The sequence below is a fragment of the Alexandromys fortis genome, unplaced genomic scaffold (genome assembly GCF_014885135.2).
Source record: "Alexandromys fortis isolate MF-2015 unplaced genomic scaffold, M_Fortis_MF-2015_v1.1 scaffold_105, whole genome shotgun sequence".
In the NCBI taxonomy this organism is placed as follows: Eukaryota; Metazoa; Chordata; class Mammalia; order Rodentia; family Cricetidae; genus Alexandromys; species Alexandromys fortis.
Genome location: NW_026068011.1, coordinates 4,082,781 through 4,098,172, shown reverse-complemented (window position 1 = coordinate 4,098,172; position 15,392 = coordinate 4,082,781). Strand labels below are relative to the sequence as shown.

Genomic DNA, 15,392 nt, shown 5'->3' with positions numbered 1-15,392 from the left:
TCAGTGAACTGCCGTTGGACAATAGCAGATTACTCTAGAAATAAAGATCTGTGTCATGAGCCCACAAGTGCTAATAAATTGCACTCAGGCAGTTCACCTCTGCCCAGCTGTATGACAGGCCTTACAGAGGCTGCCCCAGCAGAGTGGGAGTAGGAACCATAACAAAAATTGGTGGAAGGGGAGCTGGGATTAGACAAATAAAGAAGGATCTCTTGGTGCCACAACGAGAATGATGAAGGGGACTTAGAAGGGAGAAGAAGCAGTTGTCTGTGCTAATGTGCTATGCACAAAGGTGAGTAATGTGGATTCCATCCAGCAATCTAGTGGGTTTGCACATTCTTAAATGGCAGATTTCTCAAAAATAGTAAGTCTTCTGTCTCCCAATCAGCTCTTGAACCATGATTTTTTTCCAAAAATAGTTTTCATAAATAGGAAAAAAAATGTGGTGGAGGGAGACAGCAGAAGTCTGAGTTTGTGTGTGTGTGTGTGTGTATGTGTTTTAATTCATATTCTTTGAAATGCATCCCATTTAACAATGTATCTTATGGCAGAAAACTTTTGACTACTGATGCCTCACAGGACCTAGCATATAATAGATTCTCAGTAAACATTGAAGGAAGAAGGAATGAGTGAATATGTGACAATACCTTTTGCTACTGGATGAGGCAAAGTAAGCCAGTCATTTATGTGTATCAGGTTTTCTTACTTCAGGGAAACTCACATCCAGGGGGGAGAAGAAGTAATTGATAAGATAAAAACTAATGGCAAAAATAAGAAAAGTGACTTGCGAATGTTTGATGTTGTTAGGTAAAAATTACTGTATCTTTTCTCCTGGATTTTGCAGAACATTAAGATTATAGGCTCATCTGCCTTAGGGTTCGCTTGTGTGTACTTTCTTCCCAGGTCACCCACTATTGACATATCTCTCCTCTTTAGTCATTTCTTTGCTCAAGGCTACACCCTCCTTGACTTTCATAAATATCCCTCTTTTCTTTGTTTTTTTCCTGCCTATTAGAATATTGTGTTTTTTATTTAATAATGTGTTCTGTTTTTCTCTCATTTGAATGTGGGTTTCTCCAGAATTCTTTCCTTTATGTCATGTGACTCTCACTTGCTGGCTCCTTTGGTAAGCATCTCATGGAATATACCTACTTACTTCTCTAATTCCAACCTCCTTCCTGAATTCCAGGTCTGTACTCAACTCTATGTTCAAAACCTGAAATTGCCTGCTTTCTATGCTCTCTTAACTACAATGAATGTCTTTAGCAGATCCAACATATCTTTTCTTCACATACACATGCCTGTTTGCACATAGGTCCACATACTAACACATACACAGAGAGAATTGAGCGACCTTTGTTGATGTATCACGTTGATCTAGAAAACCACATCTTACCAGCTTTCTTTTCCAGCCAGTTTTATCTGTATTTTCACCCCCTCAGTCAGCCCACATTCAAGCTTCCTCGTCCCCACTCCCTTGCTGCCTGTCCCGCCTTCCGTCCAGTCACCCTCTGCCCTCAAAGTGTGATTCTGATGGCAGGGTAAACGTCAAGGCATATATGTTGTAATTTTTCTCTATGGCATCAAATCATTTCGGTAGAAGCTGTGCATATCTCATCTCACACCCTCAGTTCTGCACCTACCCTATATTCTTCTGTCTAATTATTTATCATCCTTCAAATGTATGGGCATTTTTTAATTCAAATATTGCTCATCATGGATTTTTCTCAGCCAGAGTTCCCGCTTATATTACTGAGCTTGTACAGATGTAGCATATTTAGGGACTCTTCTTAATGTTTAAAACAAAACAAATCACTTTGCACTATCCTGAGCAAACAGGTTAAGGGAGGAGATTTTCTTTGTCTCTTAATTTCTGACCCTCCTGGTGGAAAGGGAGAAGCTCTTACATCAAGTACACTAGGAAAAGGGAAATCAGAAGAATTGAAGGTGCCCTGGCATGGCAGACCCTACCTTACAGATTCTACCATCTTACAGCAGTTTTCTGAATTTTTAAATCCATGGATTGCTTAAACTATACAATAACCCTGAGCCCTCAATATCCTTTCTGGAAATACCTTTTGTTTGTTTGTTTGTTTGGTTGGTTGGTTTCGGTTTTTCGAGACAGAGTTTCTCTGTAGTTTTTGTAGCCTATCCTGGAGCTAGTTCCTGTAGACCAGACTGACCTCGAACTCACAGAAATCCTTCTGTCTCTGCCTGCTGAGAGCTTGGATTAAAGGCATGCCCCACCACTTCCCAACTTGGAAATACCTTCTTAAATATACTCAGAGGTGTGCCTTCTGGTTTCTTAGATATCTCCCAGTGCAATCAACATTCCATATTAACCATCTCCCTTTCCTAAGCCTTCTGATTGCTTCAACCACTATTCCCCCATGTTGACACAGTGCTATGTGCAGAGTAAAATCTAATGTATTTCAAATTTGTACTATAACAATGGCTATTCAGGCTCATCCATACTTTTATCTGAACTGTCAGGATGATTCAGAAAGTAAGCGTCTGATGAATGGATGTTTAAATGCTTATGTTAATTTGTTGATTTCAGTGGCTACTTGGTTTATGCAGATTAATGTCTAAAATGTTTAAGCTATTGCTTCGATAACTTCTTCACAATAGCCATCCATATGTCAGTGAACACTCTGGTTTGTTCCAAAGTGCATATATTATCATTTTGGTCAGCATATGTCTTTTCCAGTGTTGCACAGAGTTGTTCCAATTTAAGTATTGTAAACAGACTTGCATCAAACTCCAAAGTTCACAAGTGAGTATGACATTCTCATTAATCAAAAAGAATATTTCAAAGCCGTGTGATGTTTCTTGATAAGTAATTAACACATTGTGCATGATTACTGGGAAATACAAACTCTTTCTTTCCCATCTTAATTTGCCTGCTTATAAAACAGACAGAAAAAGATAGATGAGTTTATGTTCAAGGTGTATGTGTCTCCCCCGTGGCCAGTGAGCTAATTTCCCTTTCATATTTGTAAAATATTGATACAACTATTCTCCCATAAGACATGAAATTTGAGTGCATAACCAGTTTGTGGAAATCACCTCATAATTTATTAGGTTGATAACAGCAATTAAGTCACAATTGCTTCTGAGAAATACAAATTGACTTTCTTTCTAAGTGGCTAATTTGAGATTTTGAATTGAAGATGCAGAGTGTAATGGATTTCTGGGGTAAGAAGTTTGTTTTTACAAGTATTAAACTTAAATTTTCCAGCCACTGATAATCCAGTAACTAATCGTTCAATTGATAATTACTCCATGGCATTTTCCCCTATGATTGTTTATTTTCTGACTGCTTATGGATTCAATGAAAGAGAGGGTTTTACATGGAATTAATCAACAATCCTATGGTTTTACACCTACTTGAAATGATAAAATTCAGGATGTCATGGCTGCTGCTCAGTCGGTAGAGTGTTTGCCTACCATAAAGGAAGCCTTGGATTCCATCCCAGCACTGAACAATACTGGCATGATGGAACATACCTATAAACCTAGCACTGGGAGTTTGAGGCTAGACAATCAGAAATGCAAGGTCATTTGAAGCTCCATGGTGAGTTTTAGAGTAGCCTTGTGTACACGAGATTATTTAAACAAACACACAATGTTTGAAAATTCACTCTGAGCTTGAAGACTATACAAAAACAGACTGTAGACCTTGTCAGGCCATCATTTGCTAACACTAATGGATTCAAATCTTCAGGAGAGATTTCCAAATTGTCATAAAATATTGTTACTGTGGCCCTACCGCTGCACTGAGACCTGCCTGTTGCCCTCTGTACTCATGCGCTCCCCATTACACAATGCCTATGGGTTCCATTTACAATGCATGGAATTTTAAAGTAGTTCTTTTTCTGCATGAGCCAGGATCAAACATTATGAAAATTTAAGGTAATCCATCTTTCTAGATAAATCACAATAACAGAAGTTTATTGACAGGAGGAGCTGACTCTCGCAGGTAGACTCCCCTCCCACAGTGAGCAGAAATGACATCCATCATCAGGCCTGGCTATTTTTCATTAACTGTAAATCTGAAGGTCACCGAGCCACATCAGACACCAGAACATACTGAAATACACATGTTTAAATGTCCATCTGTATCTATCTGCGTATATTGTGTTCACTTTCAAAACCTAACTCAGTTCATCAGCATAAAGTCATGACTTACTTATGTGGGGAAATTTCAGCAAACTGCAGGTGATACTAAATTGAAGGCAAAGCATCTTATCTGGTGGTATTTCATACATGGACTCTCTCTGTCTTGTGTGTGTACAGACATACACATACACACATGCATATGTGCTCACTTATGTGTAAACCATCCACATACAGGTGATAAACAGATTTTAAGAATGACTTGTTAGAAAACAAGTAGTTGGACGAGTAAGGAGGGTGCTCTGGAACCTCGATTATGAAGTTAATGCATAATGTAGAGTGACCCCAGAAATGTGGAACATGAGAAGAAAGAGCTATTTCGAGCTGTTTGATCGTTGGTATTTGTTGTTTACTCTGTGCCTAGTATCAGCATAATCTTTTTAGGAGTATTTTAGATGACTTAATTGTCTTAATAACTTAGATATACAGATACAACTAATATCCCTCTTTTCACCTAAGCCGAACAGAGTGCTCAATATTTAAGCCATTTAAGCCCTGGTCACACTTCCAGTAGAATACCCTAGACTGATCAAATTTTGAGCAACGCAAGTGTTTCTCCTCATAGTTCTAATGGCTAAGATGTCGAAGATGAGATGCTGCCATGTTTCTTTATATAGTAAGAGCTGCCATCTGACCATCTGACTACAGGATGCCCCATATTACTATATTCTATGAAGAGGGGAGCGTTTCATTCCACACAACAGTAGGTAGAAGGAAAAGCAATGCGGTGCATATAAAACCTCTTTTATAAAAACCGTGTCACTTGGGAGGGGGCCAGAAGGCCCTGATCACTTCTTAAATGGGCTGCTTCTTAATATTGGAATCATCTGAGGGTTAAAATGGGCATTGTTAGACCACAGTACACTCAACTTTTAACATCTGAAGCTAGCTATATTCTAGCCCTAGATCACACTGATGTCTGCCTTTTGGTAAAATAATAATAATAATAATAATAATAATAATAATAATACCTGAGATGAGGGTTCTTTGGAAATGGAAAACCTTCTTTAGTTTGTACAATGTAGCTTTCTGGAAGCACCTGTGCTGTTAAGCACTACTTACTTCATATGTTAGTAGAGACTTTCTCATTGTTTCTAGACTCACACAAGCACTCCAGGCCACTGAACTGAGATCATGGGCTCTTGTTTCCTTTCCAAGAAATCAGGGACTTGGATGTTAGTAAGCTTTGCTACACTGCTCTGGAGATGATGGTCGATCAACCTACAGTAAGGACTAGTAACTGGTGTAAGTGGAAGTTGGTATCTCAAGAGGTTCAGAGCTTGACATGGACCTTTGTGTTTCTCCTAAGCAGGTATTGACTAAGGAATGGGAGTGGTTGAGCTCTTAGAGTTCTTAGAATACTACAAAGGATACAAAGAAAGACCATGAGGTCTGTCTGCTTTCTGCAGCAGGTGGGGGAAGTTCAAGTAATAGGAGTTCAAGAAGGTCTGAAGCCCCACCACCACCAAGGGCTCGTGTGATGAACAGGGAGGGTTACATTAGGAACTGGGGAGTAAAATGTGGTAGGAACCCAGAGACCAGAGGATGAGACTAAGTAAGAAAGATGGTCAGGAGTATGGAGAGTTGAAAGAGAAGAAGTAAGGTGACCACTTTCTTAGCAAAAAACCAAAACCCTTTCCTCTTTATTAAGCTCACAAGACTTGATCTGATGAAGTGCGTGTGGACATCTGCTGCTGATCAATCCACAGAGTGGAGATCAGGATTCTTTTCTTTTGTTGTTTTTAAATAGTACTTTTTCTCCCAGAATTTTGTGCAGTGTCTTTTGATCATATTCATCCCTTTCTCTCACTCCTCTCAGACCCATGACCCCTTCCTCACCAACCCACCTTATGTCTGTCCTCCTTTCCTTATTCCATCAAGTACAGTTGGTGCTGCCCATACTCCTGGGTGTGTGGCCATCCACTGGAGCATGGTCAACCCTTTAGGGGCCACACCCTTATAGAAAACCTACTCTCCTTCTCCAGGCAGTTATCTATTGGCAGCAAGAGTTGAGGGGCCCTCTCTGTTCACCACATCTCCATGCTGTGATTGTTTTTCTTTCCTGAGTTAGCATATATCTTGTTCATGGAATCACAGGATTCTTAATCCAATCTTGCTCTGCTAGGATTAGCTGTAAAACTGTCTTCATCCAGAGCTTAAGAATGTGCTCAAGACACCATTGTAATCCACTACATGCCCATGATCAGTTATAGAAAGTACAACTGGCTTCCATCATGTTTCATAATCCAGGTAGTGTGGTCAGAGCCTAAGGCCTTCACCTAGTGTTTTCCTAATCTCTGACAAGTAACTGTGGTCCAGAGTCTCCTTGCCTTCTCTAACATGAAATTAATGTGGGCATAGGTAGATGTGTCTTTTGAAAAGAATCAAACATGGATAAAAATATTCTTTAATTACCAAGTCATTATCTTTGTCATTTATTTCCAATTAAAAACTGAACTGTGCAATTACAAATAATATCTTAAGTAGGTAAGTGCCATAATTAGTTTGTTTTTAAGTATATGCCTCAGAAGAAAGAGTATGCTATCAATATGGCAATTTGCAATTTTATAAAATTAAGGCAAATCTAAGAAGCTGTTCATAGTTTTTCTGCAACTTCATAAAATGCATGATTTAAACTCATTATTTTTCATTCCAAATGTTACTCCAATTAGGTCAAGAGAAACTTTTCATGTAAAGATGTAGATTCACACTGAGGGAGCTTGGCACAGAATAGCAAAAGATGGAGATGTAGTTATGCTAATTATGACATACCACAAGGAGAATGTTTAAAACTGAGAAATAATATTGCTTTGATTTGGATACCTCAGTTAATTTAGTATATCAAATTTGATTTGTGCTTTTATCTCAAACTTCGGTCTTTAAAAGAACTATTTAAAGTATTCATGCCTGAATTAGGATCAATCATCATCAATAGGGGATTTTCACTTTCAGTTTTCAATGTTATAAAACATCCATCTTTGTCTTTCTATAGCCATTGTAACAAAACAGGGAGAGGCTGACTGAGGGTTGTTAGTCATGTACTTCAAAGGACTGACAGATTTTTCGATGATGTTAATTTTGCCATGGCTTGTATCTGTGCCAGGAAATAACTCAATACACAATCAAATACTTTCCAAGACCTTGATCTCACTGGAGCCTCCATGATTGTCCTGACCTAGGCAATCTTTGAAAGGCCAGAACAGCAGGAAACCTGTACCTAATATCTAAACTTCTGCTTAGGTCTCTCTGTTGCCATGCTCAAATAGTCAAATTTCACTGAAGCAAAGGCTCAATATATCTCTGAAGTACCGTCTTCAAATACCAAAGAACATAAGGGCTTGAATTATATACTGGGGAGAAGAAGAAGGGATGCCCTGAACCTCAAAGCCTGCCCAGTTCTGTACACCTAAAGCAGAACAAACTAGAATATTTAGATCTTTAAATGTAAACAGAGATGTAGAAATAAAAAATGCAGATTAGAACCCAAAAATAAGTTCACATTGTCTTTTATTCCCAAGAAAACATTGGCAAAAATATTTTTGAGCTTGAATGTGCATTGTTAGGAGGAGTTTGAAGACTTCTATGCTTCAGTGACTTCTTGTCACAGGACGTATTTCTTTAGAAGAGTGTGCTTGAGTAATGTGATGTTTTTCTGTGAGGAATTTAGGGTTTTGGATCTTTAAAATAATGGCAAGTGAATAACTGTGAGGGCGTGTTGACACTTCCTCTTTTCTTGTGCCTGTTCCATTTGGAATGGCTATGCTGGACAGCAGGTGGTGAAGGTCTGGTGTTTATGAGCAAGAACATCACAATTCATTATTCCTTCACTTGCTACCTTGATCTGTAAGGCAGTGAAGCTTCATGACACATTTATTTGACAGTGGATCACGAACAAAAAAAGGATCCACAGTAATGTCTGACCGCTGCCATTTGCTTTTTTCCACGCCAAAAAAATTTAATCAGGATAAGCCAATTATTAAATTTGTCAATTCATCATATTAACAAATATTTTTTCATTATCTTTTTTGATAGTTTATAAATTTTATATATTTGAGGTGACTCAACTATTCTCTGCATGACTCCAGTAGCTGAATTTCAGAAAGCTTAAATATGAGGCAAAGATTTTTCTTCCTATTTATTTTGCACAAGGAGTTTCCTGACTACTAAGACAAAACTCTTTGCCATTCCCAGTTATGCAGAAAGGCTTGTAAGCATTTCCCTTTTTAAAGTAACCTACTAAGTCCATGTAGTGCTGACCATACGCATGAGTATGGATCTATCTACTGGACTGTGGGAGTCTACTAGTAGCCGTGTCTGTCCAGACGAATGATTCTCCTTCCCCTAGCACCTATGGATTTCTCATTACTTCCCACTTAATGGAGAAAATCTCAAAGCATTCCCATTAACATCAGAAAGAAGACTGGTGTCCATTTTTCCTATTTCTATTTCAAGTGGTCTCTAGAGTCTTATCCAGGGCAGTAAGAAAAGAAAAACTGAAAAGGCTGCTTCCTTCTGCCTTCCAATTCTTGGATCCAGGGCATGCACCACCACACTGCTGAGAACACTAATTTTTAAATGGAAGAGACTAATTAAAAATTCTATGCAAGTCAAATAATCAGAATGAAAGAAAAGCAATATAGGACGATATTAAACTGAGTTTAAGAATTTATAAAGAAAAAATAAGAGATACAGCCCACAGTTGTTTCATATCAAAAAACCTGAAAATACTAGAAAGCACTAGAAAATCAAACAGGGAAAGGACTTAAAGAATGCAGACACGATTTTTAAATTACAATGAGAAATAGATAAAAATCCTCTCATGGAAGCACATCTTAGCTTTAAATGGACAGAGAGCAGCCTTGGACTGGCTCTGTTACTGTTTGGCGGTGGCATTTTGCCCATTTGGCCTAGGAGGAAGGAAAGAAAACAGAATCCTGGAGGACAGTGGGAGAGTCTGGAGGATGAGGAGAAATCAGATCCTCCCTGTAGGGGAGGACAGTTTTACAGAACAGTGGAAGTGACTGAGCAGCAGTGTAGAAGAGAGTTCTCAGGATATTTTTGCTGATCATAAGGGATGGGGATTGTTTTAGGAAAATTAGCTTACTTAAATCCTCCCTCCCTATTTTCCTCCCTTTCTGTGTCTCTTCCAATAATGTTTTGTATGTCTATCTTCTTTCATTCTCTGGGAATTCTCATTCATAACTCAGATCCAGTGGATTTTTTTGTTTATTTATTAGTTTTGGAAATGTACAAAGATTTTTATCCTTAAGCTTCTGAGCCTGTAAACTCATTTAGTTCCATTTTTGTTTTTGTATCTTAGTTGTTATTTTTCCCACATTCTAGATCCTGGGTAAGATTTTTTTTCAGTTGTCTGAATTTAAACACATACACAGCTATCTCTACTAGTTTATGAAACCTGTACTTACTCACCAAAAACAAAATAGTAGATGTATATACACACTGAGAGTGGGAGGAAAGGAGGGAAGGAGGGAGAGAGAGAGAAAAATGCATTGGCTACCCTGTATGTACTTCTGAGCACATTCACACAAGGAGAGCACCTTCTACTTGTATATGCATGTTCCTACTCTCACACAGTCTTTACCCCATTCCGTATCTATACATCCAAACAATGTCCAGCCTCAGAAACTCAGAGATGTGAGTAGAACCCCATCCCATACACACATGAACACACATACACACACATGCTTATATTCAAAGTCACACACACACACACACACACACACACACACACACAAAGTGCTTTATGCCCTTATGCCTTTCTCTCCTGAGTGGCTTTACCCGTCAGCCATTCTCATCCATAACTTCAATGATTCCCATCGGCACCTTGTGTATAGATTCGAAGGTTGTAAATTTATTGTTTCTTTTCCATGGAGATTTTTTCCAAAGCTTCCCCTTGTGATCTATAAATAATGAATAATTCCATTAGTAAAGTAATGGATGGTGTAACTTTTATGCAGAGTTTGTCAGGTTCAGTGTTCTTTAGCGTCACTCTCATGACAGCCTTGAGCTCAGAGAGCTAGGGCACTTAATCAGCTCACAGTGTAAAGTCTCCCTTCCTGTGTTACCCAGCTGTTTCCTTTAGGTTCTCAGAAATTATTATGTGGTTATATAAAAGAGATTTGTCTTATTTTGGACTATGTTTCTGTGTCTAGGTCTGTGTACATGAGTGTGGGTGCCCATGGAGGCCAGAGGTGTCAGATCCTCTGGAACTGGAGATACAGATGGTATTGAGAGGCCTTGATGGGGGAGGGGGGTAGGAACCAAAATCTGATCATCTCTGAGAGTAGTATGCACTCTTAGCAGTTGAGCCATCTCTTCAGCTCCTCTGTACATGTTTTAAAGGGTGCTTTCTCTGTGCTCAAGTAGGTTCTGAAAATATTGCATTGAACAGGCTCTGATAACGCAGGACTCTTCAGAGCATTACAGATAATTTTCTGTGAGCCAGGCAGTATTTTCAAAACACTCCTGGCCACATCACCTTATTTTTGCATTGGTAGATTGTGTCTCTGAGGTAAGTGTCCCCTAGGAAATACTCTAGGAGTCAGTGTTCAAATGGAGCACAACACTCTCCTTGTGCTAAGGAGAAACTACTTGACAGCTTTTCGAGAAGTTCAAGATTTGCCTCAGCAAATTTCCATAAAACTGACACTTCTTGAGATTTTTAGTGGAAAGGAAAGATAAAAAATCTGCCCTAGGCCAAGAACAAATAATTCTATAGTAGTGTGTGTTAATATAAGTTTTTATAAAGTAGGTCTTTGTAAATCAGTCACTAATCTTTATAAAGAAGGTAGAGGATTAATTCTGTTTTGACCAGGTATTCCTTTAAGTGTAATGTCAGGGTCTTTTGCTTCCTAATTACATATTTATTCTACGACAGAAAGTCATAGAGAAGAAGGGCAGGGGAGCAGGAGTGGAGGAGAAGAGAGGGGAGAATAATGGAGAGAGAGGCGGGTTTGACTGTGGACACAGCACCAGTACAGAGACACATGGCAAGGCAGAGCAGAGACACCTGTTTCCACTGTCAGGTTCCTTCTGAAGCTTTCTTTTGTAAAGATGAACTGCGATGAGCCCTAAGCTCTTCCAGGACCTCCCCATGACTTCTGTCCCCATTTGTACCATGATACCCAATGCTTGTGTGACACGGTGGGCAGATCCCAAAGAGCACACGTGGTAATTGTAAACATTTCTTTCCTATAACTTTCATAAACTAGAAGAAAATATAGATATGAAGACCACTTTGCCAAAAGCAGTGTCTGTCTCCCATTTACAGACTTCAGGCATTAAGAAAGAAGAACTTTGATCAACAGCGATTATCTGGAAAATCCAGGATTCATGTGGATTTGAAATCTGGCCTGCCCTCTTCCTCTCTGAGAGCCCGTCTTTATTGACCATTCAAGGCCTTAAGATTCTTGAAAGCAGATATCCCTCTACTGTTAAAATTTTCATGTTTTGAATTCATTTAATCTTTAAGAATTCCATGTATGTATATAATGTACATTGATTGTGTCTCCCCCTTGCTCTTCCTCGTCTTCTGAACCCTTTCTTCCCACACGACTCTCCTCAGCTTCTTCTCCACTTCTTGTTCATCCACCACTTTTAAAAATTTTTATAACCCACTGATCTCAATAGTTCTGTGCATATGAACTTAAAAGGACCATCCACTTGAGCCTAGAAAACCAACCAGATCTACAACTCTAAAAATAACTGACTTTCCTTCATCTAGACATCATCAGCTGCCAATACCTCCTCAGCTATGCATGGGAGCCCCCCATGAGCCCATTGCCTATCCATACTAGAATGTTGGGTAGCTGGGTCTTTTGCAAATCTTGTCCAGGCAGCCAAAGCTGCTGTGAGTTCAAGAATGCACGTGCCTTATCATGTCCAGCAGACACTACATGTCAGCAGTCTGCTCTGTTCTCTGACTGTGAGAATGTGTCTGTTGTCTCTTCGGTGATGTTCCCTGAGAACTCTGCTTTCTCTCTCTCTCTCTCTCTCTCTCTCTCTCTCTCTCTCTCTCTCCCTCCCTCCCTCCCTCCCTTCATGCCTCCGTGTGTGTGTGTGTGTGTGTGTGTGTGTGTGCGTGTGCGTGTGATGTAGATATGATATAAATATCCTATTTGGGGGCTGAACCCTACACATAAAACTGCCCTTTGAACAATTATAGGTCTTCATATTAACCTCCATCCTCTGCAAACAGAACCTTCTTTGATGATTAATATATTAGTTATTTTACTATTTCTCTGATAAAACATCATAACCAAGGTAAGTTATAGAAGAAAGAGCTGATTTCAGCTATGGTTCAAGAGGGTTGATTCTATCATGGCAAAAAATATGGCAACAAGTAGGCATGGGGAGTGGAGCAGTCAGCTGAGACCTCACATCTTAAACTATAAGCATGAAACAGAGAAAGTGAATTGGAAGGAGATTGTCTGATAGAAAAACTAATATTTGCAAAGGAACTCACAAAGGTGCATACATTCCAGGTCATATTTTGTCAAACCTTGATTTAATATAAAAGGTGTTAATTCCTAGTAGGAAATTAACTTTTCGGATGCCTTTTGCTTGGGGATTCAAGGACAGCTGCGACTCTGCTGTTCCTCTGGGGGATGTTCTGTATATGCCTAAAATATAATTTGATTACAAATCATGTCTTAGCTCTCAAATCTTCCTATTTCCTTCGCTTGTTACATTGTGCTTTCCTTGAAGGCCACGAAGCCAGTGTCAGTATCTCATTTCAAAATGCCTCCCCACACATGGCCTTAACCAAGAACACATTCTTCAAATAAGACTTGCTGTTCTCAATCTGTAGATTACATTTAGGGGGAAAAAAAAAGTTTCAGAATCCGCCTCAGTATCTTGGTTTTGCTTCCAGGGAGGGCTGTCTTGTCTTAGCTTCAGATAATATCATGCACAAAAGTGTCTGAGGCAACTGTCTCTCTCCTGTTCACTTTTTTCTTCTGATCCCTTCAGAATAAGATCATCCTGGACCCCATGACGTTCAGCGAGGCCAGGTTCCGGCCCTCACTGGAAGAAAGACTGGAGAGCATCATCAGTGGAGCGGCCCTCATGGCAGACTCGTCCTGCACGCGTGATGACCGTCGTGAGCGTATTGTGGCCGAGTGCAATGCGGTGCGCCAGGCACTCCAGGACCTGCTAAGCGAATATATGAATAACGTAAGTGCAGGCCTCCGGCCCTTCTCATCTCAGTGTATCGCGCCTTTTACTCTTGTGGTGAAATCAGTCAATAGCAGGAAAAGAGGACAGGTTTTCTGAAGGAGAGTAAGGTTTTGCCCAAGAACTGCTTTGGGGAAGCCTGTGCTCTGATTACGTTTCTAAGTGCGTGTTCAAGATGGAAGAATTGAGTGGAGTGTAAAATCTAAGAACTCAGTTGTTCGAGTGGTGTCGTCTTGGTCATTTCAATGGTTGCAATTTGATTTAAGTAGGATTTCATTTGGTGAAGGAGGATGATTGATAGGAACAAAGGAGGCTGTGCCCATTGGTCCTTCACAAAGTACATTTTCAAAGCTAAGAATAGCAATAGATGCTAATCTTCAGCCCTGAAAGGCATTAATAAGCACAGCGAGTTTTAAAGTGTTCATGCTGGTCCAACAAAGTGGAAAAGTTCTAGCTGCCCACAAACTTGGGAGAATTTATTAGCCCTATTCTGCAAGTAGCAATTCTTATGAGTGACTTTCCAATAAGTGTGATGGGAGTCTCACTGTTGATGGCACGGACAACAATCTTTCTGTCCACCTCTTGTAAATTGTGATGTGTGCTTGTGTGTACATGTAAAATGCAAGGCGACTGAATCCATACTCTTTGCTTTGGAAGGCACTACATTATAGTTGTGTTCATTTGCTGCACTGCTTTAGATAAGTGCCCCGGAGTTTGCATTTATGAGTGAGCATTGTTCTCTCTGTGCAGGATTCTTGTCTCTGAGATGATCAAGTTCAAGTTGGAAAAAAAAAAAAAAACTGTCAATCAAGTCAGGGCTTGGTGTATACTGTGTTGTCTGAAAGTCCTTTATGGTACTGAGGTATGCTAACAGGGATGCTGAGAAATCTATGAGAGCTTTGCACTATGGTGCAACACTGCTAGACAATGCTGAGACAAAGTTACCATCCCCAGCCCCTGCTCCCCACCCCACCCCACCCCACCTCTGCAACCAGTAACTCCTATTGTTTAAGGAAACCCAGGCAGCTTACTAAATCAACAGTATAAACTTCAAGCAAGTAGCCAGACTTTTTCTGTCATTTGAAAAGCAAAAGGAAGTATAGTGGGAACAGCCCAGAAACTAAATTGCCAGATTTGTTTCCTGGGCCATTGAAATGACTCAGCAGTTAAAGGTTCTTGCAACCAAGCCTAGAGACCTGAATTGGATCTCCAGGATGGAAATGGTGGAAGGAGAGATCTACTTCTGAAAGTTGTCCTTTGACCTCCACATGTGTGTGTGGCCTGCCAAGAATAAATGAAGAATAAAAAAAAATCACTTAAAATCACTTTCCTTTCCATGAACCTTCAGATGAATTGAATTGGGAAGATTTGCCTATTTTCGGCAAAGAATAAATTGTGGGTGACTGCTATGGTACCTAGGCATTTGTGACAACTTCTTTATAGGACCCTTTGTGACCAGTACATGCTGTGATTTGACTGCATAGATGCTCTGTAGAGTACAGCTAGAGATGTTGGTGACCTAGGGCTCTCCCACCCCGAGCAAATCCTTTGCGTAACAGATTTGTGGAAAAGGGATACTCACAGGATCTAGAATTCTACTTGCCTAGCTTTTAATAGAACAGCATGGGGCTAATGACGTGACTGCAGAATTCAGCTTTGTGTTACAGAACACTAGGATTCCCATCGATGAACAATTTTTACTAAAGAAGGTAGTAGGAGTTACAAAAGCTGTGATGGTTAAAGTCTTAAGATCAATAAATATGAATAAAGTGTGCTCCCATGAATAGAAGCTGTGAGATGTGATGAAAGAAAGGTAATCAAGGTGTGAAATGTAATTCCATTTGTCATCTATCGATAGAGTACTATTGAAATAGGTGGGTTCTTGCTTGTTTTGTGTGTGTGTGTGCATGCACGTGTTTGTATTTTTTTCAGTGTATGCTCATATGGACTAGCAGAGTTTGGTGCCTTTGTATTTTATTGAACCCTAGTCTCTTGTCATTTGATTAGAATCTTGGGAT

The 15,392-nt window shown here is 39.7% G+C and overlaps 1 protein-coding gene across 1 annotated transcript in view; it reads left to right on the top strand.

The window, feature by feature from the left end:
• Ctnna2 (catenin alpha 2) overlaps nt 1–15,392 on the top strand; it is a 983,267-nt gene that overhangs the window by 220,313 nt on the left and 747,562 nt on the right. The window contains exon 6 of the mRNA XM_050162003.1: nt 13,171–13,374. Coding sequence (XP_050017960.1) covers nt 13,171–13,374 — 204 coding nt within the window. The remainder of the gene's footprint in view (nt 1–13,170; nt 13,375–15,392) is intronic.